Source organism: Saimiri boliviensis, chromosome 3, assembly GCF_048565385.1.
Source record: "Saimiri boliviensis isolate mSaiBol1 chromosome 3, mSaiBol1.pri, whole genome shotgun sequence".
Lineage (NCBI taxonomy): Eukaryota > Metazoa > Chordata > Mammalia > Primates > Cebidae > Saimiri > Saimiri boliviensis.
The window spans coordinates 148,475,168-148,502,154 of record NC_133451.1 but is presented as its reverse complement, the minus strand read 5'-3'; the positions used below and the strand labels follow the sequence as shown (position 1 = coordinate 148,502,154).

General features: G+C 41.2%; 1 protein-coding gene across 2 annotated transcripts in view; it reads right to left on the bottom strand.

Moving 5' to 3' along the window:
* Window positions 1–26,987, bottom strand: part of TBC1D9 (TBC1 domain family member 9) — a 139,407-nt gene that overhangs the window by 80,901 nt on the left and 31,519 nt on the right. For both annotated transcript variants that reach the window (XM_039479184.2, XM_074396886.1), the window contains exon 2: window positions 800–910. In XM_039479184.2, coding sequence (XP_039335118.1) covers window positions 800–910 — 111 coding nt within the window. The remainder of the gene's footprint in view (window positions 1–799; window positions 911–26,987) is intronic.

Below are 26,987 nucleotides of genomic sequence, written 5' to 3'. Positions count from 1 at the left end.
GCAGTGAGCCGAGATCGCGCCACTGCACTCCACCCTGGGCAACCGAGCAAGACTCCATTTCAAAAAAAAACACAACACAACACAAAACTTGGCCATTTGGGACTAGAAATTCTTGTGAAAGATCCAATAAAAGCAATATTTAAAAAATTTTTTTTTAAAACTAGTCAAATGCAGTAGTGAGAAGTGGGGAAACAGCAGAAAAGGAGTTCCACCTGCAGTGACTGTGATCAATGGAGATAGCTCATGACCTTCAGACCAGCCAAACAAGACTGTTGACTACTATTTTAAGCACAGCACAGCATTACTGATTACCTTCGGGAGAAATAAACAATCCCTACTCACTACAAAGTGTCCTGTGCTAGGATATACTAAATAGTACTTAGTATACTCAAGTATTCCACACATCCCTCTTCATTTCCCAGCTTCCTCTGCAGTGAGATTGGACCCATGTGACTGGTCTTGGCCAACTAAGTGTGAGTGGAATAGAAGGTGGAGTATGCCACTTCTGGGCCAAGGAAGTTAAACACCAATGTGCTCCACCCTCACACTCTTCCCTTGGATGATGACCTCGGAGGCCTTGCGTTCCAGAGTTTTACTACACATAGTGGAGGGCACGTGATCCCAGCATGACTCTACCAGAGTGAGAAAGAAATTTTCATTGTGTTAAGCCACTGAGACTTTGAGTTCCTGTGTTGAAATGGCTAAGGTTAATTACCCTAAAATACCAGTAATTGCATTCAGCAAGTATACACTCCTTCCTTCTGATAAAAAAGTGTTAAGCCAGAATGTGGTTGCTTACCACAGGCGATGGTCCAGTAGACTAGGGAGTCTGGAGTCTGGTACAGGATTCGGTAAGGAGCCACCCGGGCGCTGGAGTCCAACACAACATCAAGGGTACCCACCAGCAGGCCTGAGGGTGGAAAATGGGGAGAAACAGGTAAGAACTGTCTTAGTACTTTCCCAAATTCCCAGAGGCAGCATGAACGCAGCCCTTCTGTGAGATCTCCCAACAGTCCCATCTCCTATTGCACCACACCTTGACAAAATTTCATTTTGGGGTGATGCTGGCCCTACACAAGTTGCACAACTTGACAAGGTCATCAGAACCAGTCATATCTATCTGATTCAGGCTGCCTGGCTGCCCTACATGTTATTTTAACCTGTCCCACTTTCCATTTATGTTTAAAAAATTAGTACAATTCAGCTCAGCAAACACTAATTAAATTCCTACTATGTGCAGGACAAACCCTGTGGGCACAAAACTGAGTAAGACAGCATCCGCAGGGCATTTATCATCAAGTAGAAGAGAAGGTTGGCCAGTGCTTTGGCACTGTGCTTAGGAGTGAGCTAGGGCTGGGAAACAGAAGGATCTTCCCATTTCAACAGCAGAGGCCTCTGACATTTGTGATATCAGTCACGATACCCAGGGCAAACCAGAGCCTGGTCTATGCTAAGAAATGATGCAGGAATAAGGCTGAGCAACAGGGCCTGCATTTTTCGCACAAAGTTTAGTTCTTTGGTAGCACAGTTTAGTTCTTTAAGTCAAGAACCCTAGTGATCCACTTATCCAGGGTTGACCAGGCCCTTGTGAAGAGTTGTGCACATCGTCCAAGTCTAGAGAAGTCTGACTGTTCAGCAAATGAGTTCAGCAATTTATTTGTAAGAAATACAAATGCCCCAGTATACTAATGCTCACTTAAGAACAGGGACAGGATGTACCTTCTCTTTCTAGGAGAAAAATTGACAAGGAAAAGGAAATCAAGAGCAGAAGGCAGCTTTGTGAGCAAAGGTGGAGCAAAGTCTGCCCACATGACCTGGCTAAGGCACTCCAGCCGTGCAGAGGACGCACAGCCCTGTTTCTCATCAGCAATCCTTTTTCAATGTTCCCAGACAACTTGCCAGTTATGATGGTAACAGTACAAGGATTCTGACAGCTTCAAATTGGAAGCCTGTCATCAGTGCAAATTTCCCTTTTAACCGCACTGAAGTGATTAGACACCAAACATTTTCTACAGTATTCTGAAATAACACAAGTAACACACACATTCTCCAAGGTATTATACCCTAGAACCCTTAATTGGAAGAATGACTCCAAAAGATTCCCATAATGTATATGCTCATAATTACTCTAGAGCTACATGGAACCCAGTATAGAGCAGGGCTTGCATTCAGGAGGACCTGTTGGGAGCTCAGACCAGTTGACAATCTTAGGCCAAAGCATTTTATTTCCAAAGTCTCACTTTTCTCAATTGCCAAATGGAGACACTATTACTACCACAGGATTGTTTTTGAAGACTGAAGGTAATAGGACTTAGGGGTAATAGGCTGTTTGGAATGAGGGGTTAGGCCACATTAAAAAAACTGCTAAGATACTCTTTCATTTAATTTCACTTTTATTTAGATTGCATGTTTATAGAGGATGGCTTTGGGATGGAACTAACGGTAGTTGAAGTTGGGAGATGGAGGCTGAAGGCCCCTAGCCTCCCTTGCTCTGCAACTGTTAAAACTACTCAAAGTGTCCAAGTTCAGTGCCATATTGCAGGCTTTTCCTGAAGTTCTGCTGAATCTGAACCACAAATTCTGAAAATATTACCACCAGTACCTCTTGTTGTGTTATTTTGTAATAATGTCTTGAGGCTTGGTTTTGGCCATACCAAATAAGACCCCGATATGCACAATGCCAGTAAAATTCACTTCCCTCTGCTCTGGCATCCTGGTATCACGGAAGGAACTGCGTTGTAGTCAACTCATGTTCAGAAGGGCTCAATTCCAGCTCGGACTCTGTTCTAAGCAGTTCTGTAGAGTGGGACAGGCCATTTAACTTCTCATTGCTTTGATTTCCTCAGTTGTAAAGTGGTCATAGTAGCCCTTGCCTTCCTGAACTAGGGTTATTCATCAAGAAGGCTAAGTGAGGTAGACCATGCAGAAGTCCTACAGTTGTCTTTGGTCTTTGCCCAAGGGCAAAAAATCCATTTAGATTCATTCCAAACCATGGTGACCATTAGCTGACCTGAACACAGCAGGAAAAAAATTTTTTTTTTTTTTTTTTTTTTTTTTTTGCTGAAGTTAACTCATTAGCTTTGGCCTGTATGAATACATTAAAAATAAGCTGGGCACAGTGGCTCATACCTGTAATCCCAAAACTTTGGGAGGTTGAGGTGGGCATATCATCTGAAGTGAGGAGTTGAAGAGCAGCCTGGCCAACATGGTGAAATCCCATCTCTACTAAAATACAAAAATTAGCCAGTCATGATGGCGAGTGCCTGTAATCCCAGCTACTCAGGAGGCTGAGACAGGAGAATCACTTGAATCCAGGAGATGGTGGTTGCAGTAAGCCAAGATTGTGCCACTGCACTCCAGCCTGGGAGGCTAAGAAAGACTCCATCTCAAGAAATAATAAATAAATGACTGCAAAGTCTTCCAAGAGGGTAGTTTTCAAAAGAATATCACACGCATCTGCATTTTTGTTTGCTTTACTGCAACTTGGATTTACTACAGAGACCTCTAATTTCTTAAACAACTTTCCAGTTATCTACAGATGGAAGAACAGGAAAAACAGAAAATAGTGAAATAGTGCTAGCTGAGAACACTAAATTTCCTTCTATGTTAACTAGACACAGAAATGCATCACTCATAATTGAGTGTAATATCTTTCACGTCTTGAATCAAAATAAGAAATAAAATGCTGAAACTACTACAAGTGTCATATATGTTGGTTCTAAGGCATACGGACTTTACTCTGGGTTTAGAAGTTTGCAATCAAGAACCAGCCTGTGGGCTGGGCGCAGTGGCTCAAACCTGTAATCCAGCACTTTGGGAGGTTGGGGCAGGCAGATCACTTGTGGCCACGAGTTCCAGACCAGCCTGGCCAACATGGTGAAACCCCTTCTTTATTAAAAATACAAAAAAATAGCCGGGCACAAGAGTGGTGCACACCTGTAATCCCAGCTTCTTGGAAGGCTGAGGCAGGAGAATTGCTTGAACCTGGAAGGTGGAGTTTGCAATGAGCTGAGATCATGCCACTACACTCCAGCCTGGGCAACACAGGAAGATTCTATCTTCAAATTTTTTTTTTTTTTTAAAGATCAGCCTATGTCGTTTAATAAGCCCCTGAGTGTCATCATAGACCAAGACTCTTCCAAGGGCAAGCATAATTCACTGGGCAGGGCAGAGCACAGGACAGGGTCAGCCCTGGTTCTGGAATGCTTCAATCCTGGCTCTGCCACTTCCTCCTAGAGCCTCAGTTTCATCATCCTTAATGGCTCACTGAACTTTTGTCCTCTGTAACACAAAAGAGGGAAGACCTCTGAAAAGGTACAACCCAATCCACCTATTTTGGTCACCACAATGTTCCCAATTAAAATCCAACTCCAACATAAACTATTCTAATTAATAAAACCTCTGGTGTCAATCAGAGATAAAGAAAACCAAGTTGCTTAAAGTAGGGCCCCCTGGAGTGAGGGTTTCTGATTAGACGCCAGTTCACCAACCCTACTTATGCAGTCACAACTGGCGCCACCAACTTCCACTAAGACTTGGATGAAAACCATCAGATACACATGTACTTAGCATAGGTACATGCTGAAATATTTTCAAGTAAATTATAGAAAGTATAATATCTGGATGTTCACATTAGGTGCATTTAAATGAGAGAACTTCTGTGAAAATTCCCTGAACATTGAAGGCACGGGATATCCAAACAGAAAATAATATTGTGAATTGAGGTATGCAGTTGGCCAGTCAAATCAAGAAATATACTCTTTCCACTTTAACCCAGAAGTGCTGAGTCCTTTCATGTCTTGATAACACTGATCACTCGAAATGTTGTGCTTGTCTGCTTCCTCTTGCCTTTCCCCGCCTCAAACAGCAAACTCCCAATCTTTTAACGCCACCTCTTTCCTACTTGACTCTTCCTCCCAGTTCTGCCTCTGCCTATTACATTTGTTTAACATTACTTGCACATTCTGCCTTGTCTCATTTTTTCCTCTTCTCTCCAGACTGAGAGTTCCTTGAGGGCAGGGTCTAATTGATTATTTTGGACCCACAGGACCTGTACTTTGGAGTGCAGTAAGCACTAAACACATGTTTGATGATGAATAGACAAGTTATGTATTTATGGAAAAAAAAAAAACCTAAAAAATAAATTATCACCATGCTATCTAAACTCTATTGGTATATGAAGTCAAGACCCTGGGAAAAAGGAAATACTTCTCCTTTGTCCTCTATCAATGTAGAATGCTAGGAGATGGGAAATCTGGTCTAGAGAACCCTCCCCCCACCCCACCCCCAAAAAGCAACAATTAGGATCTTCTTAGAAGTCTTATTACTCATACCTTTGAAATGGCTGTCAAAATACTGAACCTTTTCATTTCCCACACAAAGTGCTGTTTTAGCAGCTGTTCTAGTCAGCTATTTCTGGTGTTAAACAATCTTTGATTGCCTGAGATAATGAAATCAAATTACAGCCCTCAAAATAACTCATCTCTGCATCTACCTATTACATTAGTATAGGGGCATCTTACAATGTAAAAGTGCTGTTTTCAAGGAGATTCATAAAACACTTGTTAAAATTGTTCCATATTTGCTTCCCACTTGGTTGTGGGCACCGGAGGATGTGTGATGCACCATCACTACTCCATAACTGCAGCCTGCCTGGGAGCTGGTACAGGAGGCAGGTCCACAGTGCTGCAGAGAAACACCCGTCACTCTGCAGGTAGGGCTGTGTCAGGAGCGTGCTGCCACGCAGAAATGTGCTCATGGAAATGATCAATGGCTAAGTTAAAGTTAAACTGGAGAGGATCCTAAATATCACTTGCCCTCCCCTACGTCCTTCAGCCCTGAAGCCAGTCCAAAATGAAGTAGAGATCCATGAAGTCCACAGCAGAGTAGACAGGGGAGTGGGCTCAGCCTTGGCTCACATACCAGCCAGTGCCTTAATCTCTCTGTGGCCCTGATAAAGAAATAATAATAGTATCGACCCTAGGAGTGCCTCATATGTGCTAAGCACTATTGTATAATAAAACATTCAAAACAATAGAAAAGTGTAGAAAATTACAAAACACATATACCACTACTCTTGACTTCTTTTTCATTTTGCCTTACCAGCTTCCGATCTATTTTCTTTTAACAGAAAGAAAAGGTAACAGACACAGCAAGGTTCCCTTTGCACCCCCTTCACCCTATTTCCCTCTCTCCATTAACCATTCTTAAATTGTTTTGTATTCTTCCTATCCAGGTCCTTATACTTTTACTGACCCATATGTTCATTCATATAAAACATTTAAAACTGATGAGTACTTTACAATTTTCCTGTAAGTTACACTGCGGCTTATTTTTTTAATATGTTTCTAAAATTTATACAGAATATACTTGTAAATCTGATTCATTCATTTTAAAATACTATGCAATATTCCACTTTATAAGTATATTACAACTTATCTGTTTTCCTAGTAAAGGACATTTGGATTTATCCCTATTTTTTGCTCTGCTATGCGCCTAAAATCATATTGTTTGCATGAATCCTTAAGCATGTGAGCACATTTCTTTAGAATGGAATTGTCAGGTCTTAGGGTAAGTTCATTTTTAAACCTTATTAGATATTACAAAATTGCTCTCTAAAGTGCTCAGGAAAGTGTGAGGATACCTGTTTCTCCATAATATCTCCAGTACTATTACTATTTTCACCAGTCTCTACAGTGAGAAATGGTACCTGTTATTTAAATTTGCATTCCTCTGATAATTAATTGGAGTACTTTTTCCTGTTTATTGGCCATTCCAACTTCCTTTTTTGTGAGTTATTTGCCTTTCCTATTGTGGTGACATTTGCTAAAAGGTCCAGTAAGACATCCAGAGTTTCCCATCTAGAAGCTTCCATTTATATTCATACTGGATTTCCACTCATTTCAGCAAATACTCACTGATCTCGCTAAAGCCAGAGATGTAGTATCCTTGGATTTACTTCTTTATGTAACCTCTAAACACATGCAAGACTTCAGGCTCAGTACTTGCTCTCCTGAGCATCACTTCCATGCCTGGCTTACTATTTGGGAAGATGGAAGGTTTCCGTAGGCCACCTGCTGCCACCTGTTCTTCTGGCTGCTGCTTCTTAGCTGTAATATATTCTCTGGAAGTTTTAACACTTACTACATGATACTGGGCAGAAAGTAATTAAACGAAAACATTCAGAAGGAGCTGCTGACATACCTACAAACTCTCTAGCCATACCATAACTTTTACACTTCTTTAATGAGCCTTATTTGTTTGCCTGTCACTTTTTAAACCCTCCAAGGCTTTGTACACATGTTTTTCTCATCCTGGCAAACTACTATTTCCCTCAATATCCAGGTCAAGGTCACCTAATGCACATGTCCCTGTTTTCTCCAACATGCTCCCAACCAACGCTCTCAACACTCAAGACCCCAAATCTCCTGGCAATTAACTGTTCACTTTTCTGGGTTCTACCAGCCATCCTGACTTATATTACGCTAAGGTAATTACTACATTGTTTCTAACTTCAAAAATAGGAAAGTACGGTTTCCTCCCACCAGACCCTGGGCAACTTGAGGACAAGTACTGCCTTATTTATCTTGGAAGTCCCAAAGCCTACAATAATATTCAGCACATTGTGCCGAATATTTATAATGTGGAGCACAAAATTCTCAATTTGATGGACAGTGGGAGAAACCAAGAATTATTTCAAGAACTAATTCATCTTTGTACCACAGTTTCCAATGTTATAAGTTCTGGCAAATCTGCCTTAAATAATTAAAATTGTCTAAGAATCTTACAAAGGAGACCAGGACTTGAGAAGAAGGCTAAAATTTCCATTTCAAAGACTGTGAGGTAATAATGCAAACCAAACTCATATCTGAAACTGCTTACCTTGGGAAATCAATTTCTCCAATTTCAGAAGTAATTTGTCACTTTTTAATCAGTTTTGAAACTTATCCAAAATTAAGTTGGACCAAAAGCAGAGATATTTAGGGAAAAGACAAGTCTCTGTTCTCCTACTTTTGGAAATGAATTCAGAAATAAGCAATTGTTGTCAAAAAAAAAAAAAAAAAAAAAAGAAAAGAAACACAAACAAAACAAACAAACAGACAAACAAACAAACAAAAAGAAAATCCAAAGACTTAACCAACTGAATCCCTTGTGCCCAACACACAGATTGGTAAATCCGGTTTGCACACCATAATGGCCAGGGGACCAGGGGAAGGGGTAGGGAAATGATTCTGTGTACAGGTGTGAAGAATGCTGAAATGGCCAGGTGAGGGCCAGCTCCATAACTATGAATATACCAGAGTTACTAGTGGCACTATAACCAATGTGAAGGTACACGTGGGCTAATGTTGGCCAGTCACATTTATGAATGAAAGGGGTGGTGGCTGTTCTCCGGGTAAGGAGGTGGGAAATGTGGGAGGTTTGTCAGGGAAAGTGGCTGGGACAGTAGATGAGTGCAATGTATTGTTCTCTGTTCCATAACCTCAAAGAGTATTATAGTTATTCTCAGGCACAGGTATTACTGGCAACAGGGGAAAGAGATTAGAAGGGCATGGATAGACATGTAACCAATCCCAATACCTGGATGCTACCTTCAGTGTCGAATAGTCTGGGAGCAATTTTATTTTCATAAGTATCATACATTCTTCCACTCTCCAGCATGTCTAGATAAAAACCGTTCTCAACAAGCCTACTATGGAATGTTGTTGGTTTAAACAGGCCATCCGCAACTGTTTCCTCTTGATTTCAATAGCTGCTTCTCATAACCCCATCCTAGCTGCCCCTGTATCATATTATGGCTGCCTTCAAAGGTGACACTGTTACCTGAGGGGAAGGAACGAATCTTCTCTCCCTCCCTCCTCTCTCTCTCTCTCTCTCTCTCTCTCTCTCTCTCTCTCTCTCACACACACACACACACACACACACACACACACACACGTAGACACTCTCCAACTCACCACTGTTCATCAAACGATGAACTAAGAAGTCTAAGAAATACAGAGTTGACTCTTAATTAGGAGAGTGCTTCTCAAACATTTGTGGTTAAGAATCAGTTTTGCCACTGGGGGATGGGGCTGGGGAAAAAAAGAATCAGTTTTTAAAAAGAATCCATTTTCTTTGATTTTAGTTTTTGATCTGTTACAGACTGACATTTTTGTTAAAATATGATGCATCTGAAATACTAAAAAAATGAAATGACATAAAAAATACAAGCTTCCAATTTTCTGATTAAATTTAACAGACAAATTGTTCTAGGTTCCTAAATGTTTAATCTCAATATCCGTTCTCAGCTGGAGGCAGCCTGGTAACAGCTTAAAATTTGGTGCTTTAAGTCAGCGGTCCCCAACCTTTCGGCACCAGGGACTGGTTTCATGGAAAACAATTTTCCCACTAACGAGAGGTGGGGATGGGGTGGTCGGGGATGGTTTGGGAATGAAACTGTTCCACCTCAGATCATCAGGCATTAGATTGTAAGGAGCATATAACCTAGATCCCTTGCATGTGGAGTTAGCAATAGTGTTCTCATGGCCGTAAGAATCTAATGTCACAGCTGATCTGACAGGAGGCAAAGCTCAGGCAATACTGCTTCCTCACCAGCCGCTCACCTCCTGCTGTGTAGTCCAGTCAGCAGGCTGGCAGTTGAGAACTTCTGCTTTAAACAGTATTAAACTAGGGGAGGGGAAGCTCTAGGGCAGTCATTTTCTTGAGATTGTGTTTCTCAGAATCATTTATAGAGCTTTACAGAGCACATGCAATTCTATAACTTTTATTTGGGAAAAAATGACTGTTTTCACAATGCAAACTAAAATAAAACTCAACAAAATCATTTCTCAATGGAAGGCAAGGAGACATACATGAATGAAGGAGGCATGAGGGTTTTGTTGCATATTTATCCCAAGGGACACTGGTTAAAAAGTGCTGGGAATATGAACTAGTGTATTAGGTAGTCCCCGAGAGACCCCTGCCTCATTCCTTACAAAGACGGGAGTGAGCTAAAGGGGGAAGAATGACAAAGCTAAGAGAGGAGGAGTACCCACTCTGCAGAATTTCAAACAGCAATTTCAGATCACAGGGTCTCTGATACACATGCTTATGTAAGTATTCACAAAGTAAATGCTCAACAAGAGAGAAGCCGTGACTTTCAGATTTTCCACCTTAAAAGATAAAACACAGGCTGGGTTATAACTAAATACACAGAGCGGAAAACTGAAATCTGAAGAGCATTTTATCTATATCCAATTAGTATGTGCTGCTCAAATCTCCCAAGCACCCTCAGAGGCCATGTCTTCCAGGAGCTGTTCCATTTTCCCTGCAGACCCATCTCTTAAAGTCACAAGCACCTACTCCTGCATAAAGCGAGAACAGCTGGAAATGGATTTTTCCTTCTCTTTGGGGTGGGGTCTGAGGAAAGAATAATTCAAATACTTTCTTAATGCAATACCTTACTCTACACCCTAATCAGGACCAATTACATAATTTGTGGGGCCCAGTGCAAAAAGAATATTCAGGTCCCCTTGCTAAAAAATTCTTCAGAATTTCAAGACAGCAGCAGTAGAATATTAAGCCAAGCTCAATGCTTTTCTAAGTGCAGGTCCCTGTGTACAAGTCACACACCTAGGAAGCCAGCCTCGACCCCAGCAGTGTGTTGGCACATTCTTTCCCCACAAACAAGCTTGCTGCTCTCAGACTGCTGTGCAGGATTCATGTCTGCTCTGATATAGACCAAGGAAGACAATGGGACTGAACATATTAAAAAATCACCCCAAGCCTTGTGTGATCTAATTCCTCAAAGAAACCCCTCAACCCGGTACTAAGAAAGTAGATAATATTTTCTTAGAGTTACAGCTGCTTCCATATGTGCAACAGGAAGGTATATTGATTCTAATCTTGCCTGTTGAGGTGAGTCTGAAAGCCTAAAACTGAAAGGTCAAGCCCAGCCAAGGTCACCCTTGAGAGGTAGGAAGAAGGGACCTTTCCGGTGCTGGTGGGAAGAGTTCATCGCTATGAAGCCAACCTCTGTTTCTAAGAGATTAGCTCTATCAATCTCCTCCTGGATGCCTGGAAGTGATGCCCCTCAGATTCTTTCTCTCAGGAAGGCCACATCTGTAGAAGCCACTCACTGTCCTAAGATGTCAATCCTTCTTGTAATTCATATATCCTCTTACATAGTACATCTGCAAATAATTGACAGCATCTATAAGCTAATGAACAACTTGACAATGAAACAATAGTACGAAATGGAAATAATTCTGAATTTAAAGCTACATTTAGGTCATGACCTAGAATGTCTAAATTATAGTACATTGATGTAATATTAGGACATGTAAAATCATGTCTTTAAATAATTATTTAATGACATAGTGAAATGCACCTAGTGCATGAAAAATAGCACAAAACTACTGTTCTGTATTATCTCAATTTGTAAAAAAAAAAAAAAAGAATATAACCTATTTTGCAAATTATAATGTATTAATTTTAAATACAAAAATAAATATGAACATTAACATCAGTAGGTGAGATAACAATTATTTTTTATGCTCTTCTGTGTTTTCAAAAATGTCTCATTGTGATTTAATACATTTATGAGAAAACACAAAAATTATAATTACCTCCAACCTTATATTTTGGGCTTTTTTTACTCAAAGAGAACTCATGCCATCAAGTAAATAAGACAGTTACCGTGGTTATACTAAAGCTGCTCCTTCACAACAGATAACCACAGGTTACAAATCTTGTTGCTAGGGTACAACACGGTAGCTAAGAGTCAATATCTAAATGAGAAGCTCTCTCAAAAATACACTTCCTTGGAGAGAGACCTGGTTTTTACATTTTCGAAATTCTTTTTTGAAGTTCATTTTTCCCCCCTGGTATATGAAGTTCATCAATGCTACAAATTGCTACATATTCATACACACTGAACCACATTCCTTACTCCAGTTGCAGGCACTCGATGTTTAATAACTAGCTTAAGTCAGGAAGTTTATAGTGTCAAAATGAATCAAATTGATTTCACCATTTTTATCACCAAGTATTCCGAGTATGTTTTTTTTCTAAACATAGATAGGGTCTTGCTCTGTTGCCCATGCTGGAATGTAGCAGCATGATTGTATCTGGACCAAACTGAGGGTCGGGCTGCTGTTTCTCTCAGCCTAATAACAAGGTGCAGATGAACTGGGGAGGAAGAGTCTTTATTTCTGCAACTGGTTATAGGGAGAAGGCCTGGAAATTATCACCAGACCAACTCAAAATTACAGTTTTCCAGAGCTTGTATACCTTCTAAGCCATATATCTACGTGTAAGTGTACATTCATCTAAGGATATAAGTGATTAACTTACTTTAATCTATAAGGTCTGAGTCTTGAAGACCTTCCTCTGGAGTCTCAGTGAATTTACTTAATCAAACGGGCCCAGGTGCTGGGGTGATTACCCTTATCTTGTCTCCTGCTAAATCACAGAGGTTTGGGGAGTTCCTTCAGACCCCCAGTAAACTTGTTTGTGGAGGCCTGGGGAGTTTCTTCAGGCCTACAACAAAACTTGTTTAATTCAAAACAGGTCCTGTTAATAATTCCTTCATTATCTTGTCACACTTCAAGGCCCCGGAAAGGCCTGAGCAAAACTCCTGGTGGGCTTTTCTTATATCCCAGACTTTGTAAGAAGGCACTGGCTCTTTCAGCTTTTAATATTTAACTTCACTACTCAGTCAGTACTGAGACAGTTGTTATGGAGGCCTGTGTTAGTGAGACCTGACCTGCGACATGATCACAGCTCACTGCAGCCTCAAAGTTCTGGGCTCAAGCGACACTCTCGCCTCAGCTGCCTGAGTAACTGAGACAACAGGCACACCTCAACTGGTTAATTTTAAAGTTTTTTTGTAGAACTGTGGGTCTCACTATGTTGCCCAGGCTGGTCTACAACTCCTGGGCTCCAGGGATCTTCCTACTCTGGCCTCCCAAAGCACTGGGATTACAGTTATGAGCTGCCTCATAGGCCTTCCGCTGAGTCTTCATTAAATCTGTAGGTACCCTTGCTGGGCACTGTGGCTCACGCCTGTAATCCCAGCTTTTAGGGAGGCAGAGGCAGGAGAATAGCTTGAGCCCAGGAGTTCGAGACCTGCCTGAGCAATATAGCGAGACCCATTCTCTAAAAGAAAGAAAAAAAAAAATCTGTAAGTACCCATGCATGGTGTTGCCTTTGGCAATATAGAAACAAGGCAAAGAAAAATGCTATCCATGCTTACATTAATAAAGGAAATGCCAGGAAAGATGCATATTAAACTGTTAATAATGGCTACCTCTGGGGAATGAGATTGATCTGGCAGAAATCAGAAACTTTTTTTATTATTTTAACTATATTTTTAGGCCAGGCACAGTGAACTGTAATCCTAGCATTTCGGGAGGCCAAGGCAGGAAGATTGCTTGAGCCTAGGAGTCTGAGACAGCCTGGGCAATAATCAAGACCTTGTCTCTACAAAAAAATATTAAAAATTAAGCAAAGTGTAGTGGTGCATGCCTGTAGTTCCAGCTACTTGGGAGGCTGAGGCAGGAGGATTACTTGAGCCCAGGAGGTAGAGGCTGCAGTGAGTTAGGAACACACCCTGTACTTCAGCCTGGGAGACAGACAAGATGCGACCCTTTTTCTGAAGAAAAAAAAAAAAAAAAAAAAAAAAAAAAGAACTATATTTTTAAAAGTAATTTTTTATACTATTGGAAGGATACACTATAAAACATTGTACTTTTATATTTATTTACAATGTGCATGTATTATAATCAAATAATGAACTATTAGGTTGGTACAAAAGTAATTGCTGCTTTTAACGCTATAGGAACAACAAAACATAAAAGATCCTACTCTAAGAGTAACCAGTCAGCTCCTGCTTCTTTCTGCAAAGGTCACTGGCTAAAATCAGAATCTGTAACCCTTGGCATAATGCCTGGGGGGCAAAAGAGGCGAATGTAGCATGATACAGAATAAAGCTGCCTTGTGTGGCCTTTCACCAGGGACTCGGATTAGGACAAACACACAAGGCTAAAACATGGCCTAGGACGAAAAGATGAGCCTGACCAATCACATAGCCTCTAAAGCATTTGAACTGAGAAATATTAAAAGCCAAGCAACTACAGAAGAAGAGATTCCTGAAAGGATTCCATGAAAAAGGAAATGTAACAAGCAAGCCAGATTACACAGAAGCAGTAATAGCAAGGCAAAGACAAGACAGAAAACAGAGGTTGAGAAAGCCAGTCATCAGCAAGAGAAGGGAGCAGAAGTGTGCAGAGTCAATGCGTACATCCGATGGATGCACAGAGCTGGATACTGGGAGCAGCGAGCCACTTCCCTTGTTGACAAAAAGGAGTCAAGCTCTGTAAAATATTTAAAGAGGTTTGTTCTGAGCCAAACGTGAGTGTTCAAGGCCTGAGGTAGTCTCAAGAGGTCCTGAGAACATGGGCCCAGGGTGGCTGGGTTACAGCTTGGTTTTATATATTTTGCAGGAACATAAGGCTTCAATCAATACATGTAAGGTATACATTGGTTTGGTCTGGACAGGTGGAACCACTCAAAGAGGGGGCTTCTGGGTCTTAGGTGGATTCAAGGATTTTCTTAATGTCAATTGATTGAAAGAGTTAAGTTACTATCTAAAGACTTTTAATCATTAGAAGTGGTTGGGTTAAGATAAAGGGTTATGGAGACCAAAATCTTATTACTTAGATGATGTCTCCTAGGTGGCCACTCAGAGGCAACAGATAGCAAATGTCTTCTCTTCAGACCTTTACAAGGTGGTAGGCTGAGCTAATCTTTTCAGGATCAGAAAAAGACGTGGAAATGGAAGACTTCCTCCAAAATGTATATTCCCCCCATAAGAGATAGCTTTCCATGAGCATTTTAAAACATGCGAAACAAATACATTTTGGAGTAAAATAATGTTTTCAGAGCCGGCTCTCTGTCATGTGATGCTATACTAGAGTCAGGCTGGAATTTAGCATCTTACTGCTACAAATAGTCTGTTTTGGAGCAGGCACAGTGGCTCATGCCTGTAATCTCAACATTTTGGAAGCCTGAAGTAGGAAGACTGTCTGAGCCCAGGAGACTAGCTAGGGCAACATAGTGTGATCCTGCCTCTAAAAAAATTTAAAAATTAGCCAGCTGTGGTGATGTGCACCTATAGGCCTAGCTACTAGGGAGGCTAAGGTGGGAGGATTTTTTTGAGCCCAGAAAAGATGGAGACTGCAGTGAGCAGCAGCCCCACCACTGCACTCCAGCCTGGGTGACAGAGTGAGATCCTGTCTCAGAGAAAAAAAAAAAGTCTGTTTTGTCAGTTTTAAGATCTGTTTTAAAATTAATACTGGTCAGTTGTGCCTGAATTCCAAAGGAAGCAGAGTATAATGAGGCACGTCCAACCCCCTTTCTTATCATGGCCTGAACTAGTTTTTCAGATTCATGCTGGAATCCCCTTGGCTAACAGGAAGGGTCCAGTCAGTCAGTGGGGGCGGGCGGGGGGCGCTTAGAATTTTATTTTCAGTTTATACCCTCTGGTTATCTTGCTTCTGGTCTTTCAGGCTGGTTGCAGTTTGCATACATCTGGTAACAAAGCACAGCAACTTGAATTCACAATAACTTGCACAGTCCTATTCCTTACAACCCAAAGTGCCCAACTAAAACCCTAACTAGCCTCCTTGGCTCTATCTATTTGACTAAATGTTCCCCTCTACACTAGAGCAAGTTAAACAACAAGGTGCAAAAGCATTAACAGCATAATATGTTTTCCAGTCTTGCATCCAAATGTTCGAACACAGATAAAAATAGTAGCTACAGACTGTAATTAAAACAATCATGCTATTTGCAAGGGAGAGATACAGTAGCAGCCTGGCTTGATTCCTAGGAGTTTTGTGGAATCTCATCACTTTGAGGGCATGCAATTCCACCTGCATTCCACTTCTATCTTAGCCTTAATCCACCTGGAGAAGACTGAGGGACTTCAGGGAGAAATTTCATTTTGTGATGGATAATGTGAGAGCAATCTGCAGCTAAAGTCTAGATAAAGCCTTAAAGAGAAAATTGAGCTCAGAGGACTGGAAAATTAAACAAACAAACAAACACACACACACACACCCTGGCAACAACAAGGGGGAGAAATAAAACAAAGAAGCTCACCAAAGATGGTTTGACTGCAAAACCATGTGTACTGTAACCAGTAACACCCTTATTTTTTCAAGATGCCTATTATAACACAATGTATTTTCAATAAATGTAAATGACCTATAAATATAGATAAGTCCCTCATAGAATAAATTAGGCTCAATTGAAATTCCCCAAGAAGTAGTTTAGGCATGGCCTGAAGATACCTTGCAAGCTATTTTGAAAAATATTGATAATAGGTTGGACACAGTGGCTCATGCCCGTAATCCCTATGCTTTGAAAAACTAAGGAAGGAGGACTGCTTGAGTCCAGGAGTTGGAGACCAGCATAGGCAACATGTCGAGACCCCCACCTCTACAAAAAGTTTTTTTAAAAATCAGCTGGGTGTGGTGGAGCTTGCCTATAGTCCCAGCTACTTAGGAGGCTGAGGTGCGAGAATCCCTTGAGCCAGGAGGTGGAAGCTGCAGATAGCCATGATCGTGCCCCTGCACTCCAGCCTGGGTGGCAAAGCAAAACCCTATCACAAAAAAGAAAACTATCAATAATGGATGGGAAGAAATCATCAATGGCAATAACAAAAGTAGTGTACTGTACTAGAGTATGGGAGCCCTTCTTTGAAAAGTAATTACAAAGTCATTTCCAGGGAACTATTCTCTTTTCATGCTATAAACCTGTCACAACAGACAGGGAGGTAGGATACCAACAATATCACTGACTCCTTACATCCTCGGTTAGAAACTGATGAGCAAAAACACAAGGTGGGAGAAATTATTTTTATATTATTAATTAATTAATGGGGAAATTTAAAGTAATGAAGAACTTATGTTTCTTTTACCCTTAAGTATATTGTCTATACCCAGCTCCTTAATCTCTCAAGCAAAAAATCATACACACACACACACACACACACACACACACACACAATTACAATCCACTATGCTGATTTAAAGCATACTTATTTAAACTGAGTTTAGAGTAATGGGGACAAAAAACAAAACAAAACAAAACACTTCCAGGTTTGGTCTCAACTATCTTTGCATTTTATAAAAATAATGCAATGAAAGAATTGTGTTACATAAAAATGAGTATTTTAAAACTTTTTAAAAAGACAGTCACCTGCAAGAATTTATTTTATGCCAGTGTTTCTCAATGAGTATCCTTTTTGAATAAACAAAGGTTTCACTTTCTTCGTCACATTCTGTTACATCACCCTAAATCAAAGTCATAATCCTGTAGAGGATCAGCATATGTTCCCTGAACCAGGAGATGCAGACAGAAGATTCTGCCCAACTTTCTAGTCTTATTTTGGGGTGGGGATTGCAGGGGAAGGTGATCAGGAAAGAGAGGGAAAGGGAAAAATCCCAAGTTGTTTATAAAATTTTCCAGTTATAAAAATAACAATATTTAAGATGCTTCTTCAAACCGTGCAGGCCTTCCTGTTCAATAGATATGACATAAATGATTCAATAACAGCAATGATTCTTCGTTGATGGCTAATTCACCATTCATAATCCTTTTAGACATGACTCAGCTTTCCTGTTGGGACAATATTTCATTTATGACTATCGAATTAATTTCTCTACAGCATCTATCAGCTATCACCATTTACTGGGTAGAATAAACCTTCACTTTTAGCTGAAAATGGGCAAAGGCAGCACCAGGCATCTCATCTCAGAACTTGCTGGCTTCAAAGGTTCTTTGCTGGTCAAAGACCAGGGACTCTGTGAAATCGAGAACACAGATCAGGGAAACAGATTCTTTCTACAGCTCAGTTGTAGCATCAAGATTATGTGATTGGGAGAAGTATGTGTTTCATGTTCTCAGGGTTCCCGCTGGGCACAGCACAGTGCAGTCATGAAAGACAGACTAGAAAGCCACGGTATTCCAGGAGCCCCCCACCTTATTTCTCTAAGTCTACAGGCCGCAGCTTCCCAGTGATACCCTAGGAAATGACAACAAGCCAGCAATATACCTATTATCCTGGTTCTTAAAATACTTTTTGTACCCTGCAAACACTATCATTTTCTAAGTATGCTATGATATGAAAATAGGTAGAAAACTCTGCATTAGACTAAACAAAGCATTCGAAGCCTTTTAGAGAATAGTGCTTTACACTATAATATTTCTACACATTTCATTTCAATGCATACTGATGGGATTCAATTGAGTTAAAAGTATAGTTTCCCCATAGTTTGCTTTTTATTAAAAAGTTATACGAAATATGCTTTACTTAATTTAAATGCAATATACCTAGTTTTTTTTCTGTTCCTTTTTTAAGAAGAAAGGATCTATCCAGCTATGCACATTGGGAGGTGATTCACAGGACATTTGCCTGATCTTTATGCTAGTTCTTTGAACATTTTTATTAAGACAGAACAATCACCTCTTTGTAAAAGTGTGAAGATCTCTGGTCTTCATTCCTCTCTCCTCTGAATAAACTCTGAGGAAAACCGAGTCAAAGCTACCCTAAATACTCCTCCATGTAATAATTACCCCACATAAACCCAGGGCCTTTTACCTTCTTAGCTCTTCCCAGACAGTCCAATGAATAAGCAACAACAGTGACTGAACACTTTCAAAATGAACAAGCCACATGATTGGGAAATTACCAACATGCCTATTTTCAGATAATTTCCAGAAGATCACGAGGGAAACCGCTAGAAAAACTAAGGTCATTTAACTTACATCAGGAAGAGCACCCAGCAGTCTAAGGAAAAACACGTAGATGTTTGGTCTGGTCTATTTCTATGACAGCAATAAGAATGTTCGTAACATTCCTACCTAGTGTTGTGTAAAGTGATCAGAGACAGTGGAGTCAGGCTGGTCATGGTGGTTCACACCTGTAATTCCAGCACTTTGGGAGGCAAAGGTGGGTGGATCACTTGAGGTCAGGAGTTCAAGACCAGCCTGGCCAACACACAAAACCCCATCTCTACTAAAAATACAAAAGTTAGCTGGGTGTGGTGGCAGGTGCCTGTAATTCCAGCTGCTCGAGAGGCTGAGGAGGCGAAGGTGACAATGAGCTGAGATTGTACCACTGCACTCCAACCTGGGCAATAGAGCAAGACTCCATCTCAAAAAAAAAAAAAAAAAAAAAAAAAAAAGAAAGAAAGAAAAAGAAAAGAATAATAAAAAAAAAAAAAGCAGGTTCAAGTCTTCATTTCCCCACTCACAAGCTGTGTGAGTGCAGACAAGTCACTTAGCTTCTCTGAGTCAGTTTCCTGCCACTACGTCAGGGATATTTCATCTTCCCTGCTAGTCTCCCAGGGCTGTTAAGAAACAGATGACATACTGTGTATGGGAGTGCTTCGGCAGAGCCTCTTGCTCATGTAGTCTAACTAGGATTTTTCTTTAAATAATGCTTAATTTTGGAACAAGGAAGGAGCTTCAAGATATAAACTTGCATCTTTTACTACAGAGAAGGAAAGTGAGCACTCAGTGGAAGCGGCTGCTAAAGTTACGTTCTGAATCCCAGGAAATAGTCACCATGATTATTAGTGTCTAGAAGAGGTGAAGGAAAAATATGGCGTTAGTCCCAGAGGCATGTGATTTCATCCTTAGCATCATGAAATAGACACTGAGCACTGAGCACCTGTGGAGAGGATGCTTGCTGGGCACTGGAAATATAATCTATCACTGATGTCTTTGAGAATAGAATCTGGCTGGGAAGAAAGCAGCACATACAAATAGCAATCATTAAAATGGTCACTTGCTCAGTCAGTTCAAGGGTACACAGCTCAAGGGTCATACAGAAGACGTTAAACAGTACTTACCCAAGGCTAGCATACTAATGCAGGAGATAGTTTTGAACTGCCTCCTGGAGTTGGGTTTGGTAGAAGGTAGCTTTACAAAACCACAGGCTTTGCATTAAGAACCTGGGTGGAAAGCCAGTTCCACTACTTCCTAGGGTCATGACCTTGGGGCAACCTATATAATTGATAAAAACCACAATTTCTTCACCCACTTATTGAAGATAATAATATCTTCCTGAGAGGTTGTAATGAGGGTTAAAGAAGATATTGCATATAAACCAGTTTTGCACAGCACCTGGCAACTTGGTAGTTGTTCAATAAATAGCACAAATTGTAGTTGCTGAAGTGTGGCAAGGCAGCCTCCCAAGGTGGCAAGGCACATAGGCTGTGTGGGGAGCAGTAAGTCCATCAGCTCAATAGCAAGGGAGTGCTTGGAAGGTTTGGGGTAGACATCACATTGTGGTGGGCAGCCCCATGTTAAACTGCTTAAACTTTATCAATAAAACAACGTTCCTGGGCTCAGGAGTCACATGCGTTGTATAAAAACCACTCCAACAACAGTGGGTGGCAGTTAGGGAAGAGACAACAGGAGCAGGAAGACCAGTTAGGAAACTTCCTATGAGCATGAAGAGATTTATTAAGTCCCTACTTTTAGGCTAGGAGCTTTCCTACTACAGAATTACCTCTTTAGTCTGCACAAAAACCCAGCTAATTATTATCTCCAGTTCACAGCTGAGGAAATGGAGGCTCAGAGACATTAAGTGAGCAAAGCAGAAATCTGTTCAACTGCCCAAGCCAGTCCACTCTGCTGCTTCCCACATACAGGAGATTCGGGTTGTGGCCTGCTGGGGGAGTGAGGACACCAGTGTATTACCAGGGTGGTAATATTGGCCACCCCAGAGAAGCGGGCAAGTTCTCTGCCATTACTATTTCTGTTAGGGAAAAGGTTCCTTAATCAACCCTCTTCCTGGAGGAGTAACCTTTGAAGAGTTGGTTTCTAAGGTGACCTATAAGCTTCTAATGTCGGTGACAAGTTCATAACCCAGCAGGTATAATATTTTCTGTTTGTTCTCTGGAAGGGAACAGCATGCCCCTTGTAGGTGAGACCAAATGGGAGCCACTGTGGCCCAATCAGCAAATGCAGCTCCTTTCTTTCTTGGGTCCTGGAAAGTGCTCTTTCAGTAAGGTCAGAGCCCTCACTCAGCTCAGCCAGCCTTTGAAGGAGGTTCCCAGACTTGCACTGCACCTAACTGGTAGCAGATAAGTGGACCTAGAAGGTTGGGGAAGACTAGAGATCCTGGGAGCTCCTCTCTGAGGGTGCGTGGGATCTGGGGAACATAGTCCCCATCTGCACTAGAAATTGTTTATATTCTGGTTGGCTTTGTTACAAAAAGGCAGAAGTGAAACAAAAATGTACTATATATGCCACACATACACATATTTATTTCAATTAACCCTTGAAACAACAACCGAGTATCACCAATAATAGCTAACAGTGGGCTGGGCATGGAGGCTCACGCCTGTAATTCCAGCACTTTGGGAGGCCAAGGCAGGCGGATCATGAGGTCAAGAGATCCAGACCATCCTGGCCAACATGGTGAAACCCCATCCCTACTAAAAAAAAAAATACAAAATTTAGCTAGGCGTGGTGGCGCGCACCTGTAGTCCCAGCTACTTGGGAGGCTGAGGCAAGAGAATTGCTTGAACCCAGGAGGCAGAGGTTGCAGTGAGCCGAGATTGCACCACTGCACTCCAGCCTGGCACCTGGTGACAAAACAAGACTCTGTCTCAATAAATAAATAAATAAATAGCTAACAGTGACAACGTTACTCCAGGTATGCTCCTAATCACTTTATTTGCATTTTCTAATTTAATCCTCACAATATCCTAAGACATACATGCAATTATTATCCCTATTTGATGGCTGAAGATACTGGGGCATGCAGCTACCAGGTGGCTGCTACTAAGTGGCAGCTCCAGTCACTGGGCCAGGGCAGTAGGACTCCAGAGCCCGTGGCAGTGTCAATGCATCAGCTTCTGGGATAAGTTCCTCGAGGGAGTTGAGGATGCTCAGAGAGAAGTCGGACAAATACAAAGATAAATTATAGGACTTTCTCTAGCTTTCGGAAAATTCAACCTTGTTTCAATCCCCACCTACTTCAGATTCCATAGCATCCTTCCCATTTGCATGATTTTTAGTGACAATCTGTAACAATTTCAATATTCTCCTTAATCTCCACTTGTGTAACTTTTGGAATGTTAATAGATTCCAAACCCCCATCTTCCTACTGGTTTTATTAGTAACAGGATCATTTTGACCCAGTGTCTAGACTTGTTCTCCAGTGACTGAATGCCTGTCTTGATAACTTGCCCAATACCCCATATCTCCTGAGCACATAGTCCTTCCACTTGCTAACATCTGCTCATCTCTACCTAGATCTCTGCCTTCTGCTGAGCCCTCACCAGACTCCATGCTTAGCCTCAGTGGATCTACATGCCTAGCCCATTCTCCCAGGTCAGACCTGTCCCATCACCAGGCCAGGATTTCTTCCTCCCCTGTCCTGGGATTCCTAGAGGAGTCTGTTTTTTAATCAATGGAAGTAGTAACTGAAGTGCAATTCATAGTAGCAGGGAGCCTGTGGAGGGTGAGAAAATGTTTACTCAGACCAAGCTTCAACCATAATAGCTTCAAACGGCATGAAAACAAGGAAAGAAACATGCCTGAGAAATTCCACTGATCACTTTTAAATTCCACTCATTCATTTTCCATCAATGAAATGGGGGGTTGGGGAGAGCTCAGAAATAAAGAGAAGCAGCAATGTAAACTGCATCCAAGTCTGGTTGTTGAAATCCTCCCCCACAACTGTTCTATCTGGTTCTACAGGTAAATCAGTATCTTGATAAAGCCAACACCATAAATATTTTTATTCAGCCTGAAATTGGGTCAGAGGTCTAAATATACCCCAAACGGCAAATTCATTTGTCATTCAATCATTTGTTCGTCTGGGAGACATTTGCTAAGTGACTTACCACGTGCCTGGCACTGGGCTGGGTCCTGGCAATGCCATGTTGATCTTACGGAACCTTGGGTTGAGTGGGGAGTAGCTAGGCTGGCAGATCACATAATGACAGAGAACACTAAAATTCTGACCCAATAATTCTTAAAAGTGATATCACTGTAAACTGTCTTTTTACTCTTCAACTATTATTAAAACAACTAAAACATTTTCTGCTCAAGGCTGCTGTTATTTATTGCTTATTTTTTTAAAATTTTACTTGGAAAAGACTCTCATCACTACTTTGTCTGAAATGTCACTCTCACTGCCTCCTGGATGTGCCTCTGATTCTCCCCTGTCCTTTCCTTCTCAGAACATAGATTACACCAGAAATTCTCCCCATTCACTGAGTTATAGCTTATTACTCTTTGGGGTTCTCTCTCATCTCTCACTCCCTCTTTTTCTTTTCTGTCCCTTCCCTACTCTTTCTTTCAATCTCTTTGAGAGGGGATAAACTTTTAGCCTTTTCTTTGGCTATCAAATGACACTGTATAATGGAAATCATGGTACCCACTCATTAGAGTTCTTCCAAATAAGAAAGGCCTTACTGTGTCTGAGTGATTATGGCATCCTGACTTACAAACTCTATTAGCGCTTTGCTTAGTAATTACTCTTACATGCTATACACTCTCAGCTTCTCTTCTCAGGACCCTGGTAGCCTGCATGAATACAAAGGATGTCCATGTTCGACAACTTATGATCATTATGGCTTCAACCTGCGTTACCAAACTGCAGGTGTCCTTGAAGGGTTTAATAAGAGAAGGTGTCAGTCACACACCTGGCTTCCCATTTTTATTTCCCAGAATTTTTTCTTGAGACACGGTCTCACTCTGTCATACAGGCTGGAGTACAATGGCATGATCGTGGCTCACTGAAACCTCCACCTCCTGGGTTCAAGTGATTCTGTCTTAGCCTCCTGAGTAGCTGAGACCACAGGTGTGCACCACCACACATGGCAACTTTTGGTATTTATAGTAGAGACATGGTTTCATCATAGTAGCCAGGCTGGCCTCAAACTCCTGACCTCAAGTGATCTGCCCACCTCAGCCTCCCAAAGTGCTGGAATTACAGGTGTAAGCCACCACACCCTGCCTACTTCCAAGTCTTTAACATAGATTCCTTCAAATCGGGACAGGTTTTTGGAACTACTGAAATGAGAAAAATTTTAATATACAAACCCCACTAACTGTTGTGTATTTTTTATTTTTAATTCATATTTATTTACCTATTTTATTTTTAGAAACAAGGTCTTGCTTTGCTGCCCAGGCTGGAGTGTGTGGTATGATCATAGCTCAAACTCCGGGGTTCAAAGGTTCCTCCCACTTCAGCCTCCTGAGTAGCTAGGACTATAGGTGTGAGACACCATGCCCAGCTAATTTGTTACTTTTTATTTTGTGGAGACAAGGTCTGTCTATTTTGCCTAGGCTAGTCTCAAACTCCTTGCTTCAAGTGATCCTCCCAACTCAGCCTCTGAAAGCACTGGAATTATAGGTGGGAGCCAGCCAAAAATGTCAAGTTTAGAGATCAAAGTGCCACATCTCAACTACTGAGGTGGCATTGCTTTCTAAATATATTTGAGAAACTAAAAGTCACAAACATAACAAATGATGGCATATTTGTGAATGGGATCAAACAGGCCTGATTAATACAATGCCATGACAGTGTCGAGGACCAGCTGGTCATTTCTACTCTATCTCTTCTCACCATCCACTCAAAAATACTAAGAAAAAGAAATGGGATACAAGCTACGCAAGGAGTTGGCCTGTTAATAGTTCAATAGGCAATTGGAAATAGCTTTGTCCAGCACCAGCTCTCTGAAGCTATGCTACAGACTAGAATGGTGTAGAATGAGCCATAAATCTCCATCCTCACATAGCTATGATCTGGCCATTTCTCAATGGTACACGGCAGCCATTTTCTCAATGGCAACCTAACCAGCACTGATGTTCACAACTCTTTTAAAGTTTTCTTCAAGATGTTCTTTGAATTTTAGAATGGTGAAGGCTTTCTAACTGTGACTCACAGTCCAGAAGCCATGAAAAACCTGATACATTCTTCTACATAAAAATTCAAACTTCCGCATGTCAAAAACACCATTAAGTTAAAAGAGAAGTTGAAAGCCGAGGGTAGTGGCTCACACCTGTAATCCAGCACTTTGGGAGGCTTAGGTGGGCAGATCACAAGGTCAAGAGATTGAGACCATCCTTGCCAATATGGTGAAATGGCATTTCTACTAAAAATACAAAAATTAGCTAAGCATGGTGGTGTGCATCTGCAGTCCCAGCCACTTGGGAGGCTGAGGCAGGAGAATCACTTGAACCCAGGAGACAGAGGTTGCAGTGAGCTGAGATCTTGTCACCGCACTGTAGCCTGGTGACAGAGACTGCATCAAAAAAAAAAAAAAAAAAAAGACTTGCAACTCAGCTCATATCACACACAAAGGGCTCATGTACCTAATATACAACATTCCTAAATTGGTCAGTAAGAAAAGGAACAACTACCAAAAACAAACTGGGCAAAGAGCAAGTACAATTTATAGAAAAAATCTATAAATGGCTCATAAACATGAAAACTGTTCAACATTACTTAAAAGAAAATGCAAATTGGAAGTGCACTGAAATATCATTTTCACTTGTCAGAATGGCAAAAATCCATAATATTACACATTCTGTTTAGCAAGACTGGGAAAACAGACATTCCTCACACATGGTTTGTGAGCGTGTAACTTGGTAAAACCCCTAGGGAGGGCAATTTGGCAAAACCTATCAAAACTGCAAATGCATATACCCAATGGCCCTACAATCTCACTTGCTGAAATTTATTCCACAACTATATTTCACAATTAGCTAAATAACGTATGTACAAGGCTATTTATTGCATCAGTTTTATAGTATATGTCTGAAAATAGAATAAACATCCATTAACAGGGAGTAGTTAAATAAAACGATGGCATTGCCATAGACTGGAATATGCAACCATAGAAAACAAATAGCAAAAGAATGATAACATGCTATGTTTTGCTAGAGAAAGATATCCATTGTACGGTAGATGAACCTGACAGCAATAACTTAAGCATACCCTGAGAATGACCCTGTATGGCCTATGTGCCTGAATGTATGTCCAGAGTTCCAAGCTAAAGAATCCAAGAGTAGCTGACCTGGAGATCCACTCCTTATCTATGAGGAACATCTGAACCCCTCTCTCAGGTCCAGTGGAACCAGAGCTGTACAGGGGATGGAGGCCCTTTGTTTTGGTTTAAATGAAGATAACCGGGTAGAGGCTGTTAGGGGGAGGGTGCCAAGTGAATATGTGATATAAAATGCATGCTTTTTACAAGTGGTGGCAGCTCTCCTGTCCAGCCCACCGCCAGACCTCTCTGGAAGTAAGTTCCCTCTAGTAAAACCCCATGTCTCATTTGCTGGATGCAGATCTCTCTGGCCTTTTGAACCTTGTGTCATCCCTCCTGGAGTTATAGGGGTGGGGCATGGCAATTGTTCACTGAAAAAAGCACGGTATGGAAAAACTTTTTACAAAGGATTCAGGGAAGTATGGGATAAAACTACATATTTTAATTTGCTTGTACATGCAAAAAGAATTTGGAGAGCATGAAAAAAATAAATACAGTGGTGACCTAGAGCAGGTAATAATGGGGTAATTAATAGGGCTGAGAAATTTTCCACTGTATGCTCTATAATATCTTTGGATTTTTGAACCATACAAATGTATTATTACTCAAAACATTAAAAAATTGGCTGGGCACCGTGGCTCATGCCTGTAATCCCAGCACTTTGGGAGGCCAAGGCAGGTCTCCTGATCACTTGAGGTCCTGATCACTTGAGGTCAGGAGTGCGAGACCAGCCTGGCCAATATGGCAAAACCCTTTCTCTACTAAAAATACAAAAATTATCTGGGCGTGGTGATGCATGCCTGTAATCCCAACTACTTGGGAAGCTGAGGCAGGAGAATCAATCAAACCCTGGAGGCGGAGGCTGCAGTGAGCCCACTGCACTCCAAGCTGGGCGACAGAGTGAGACTCCAACTGATAAAA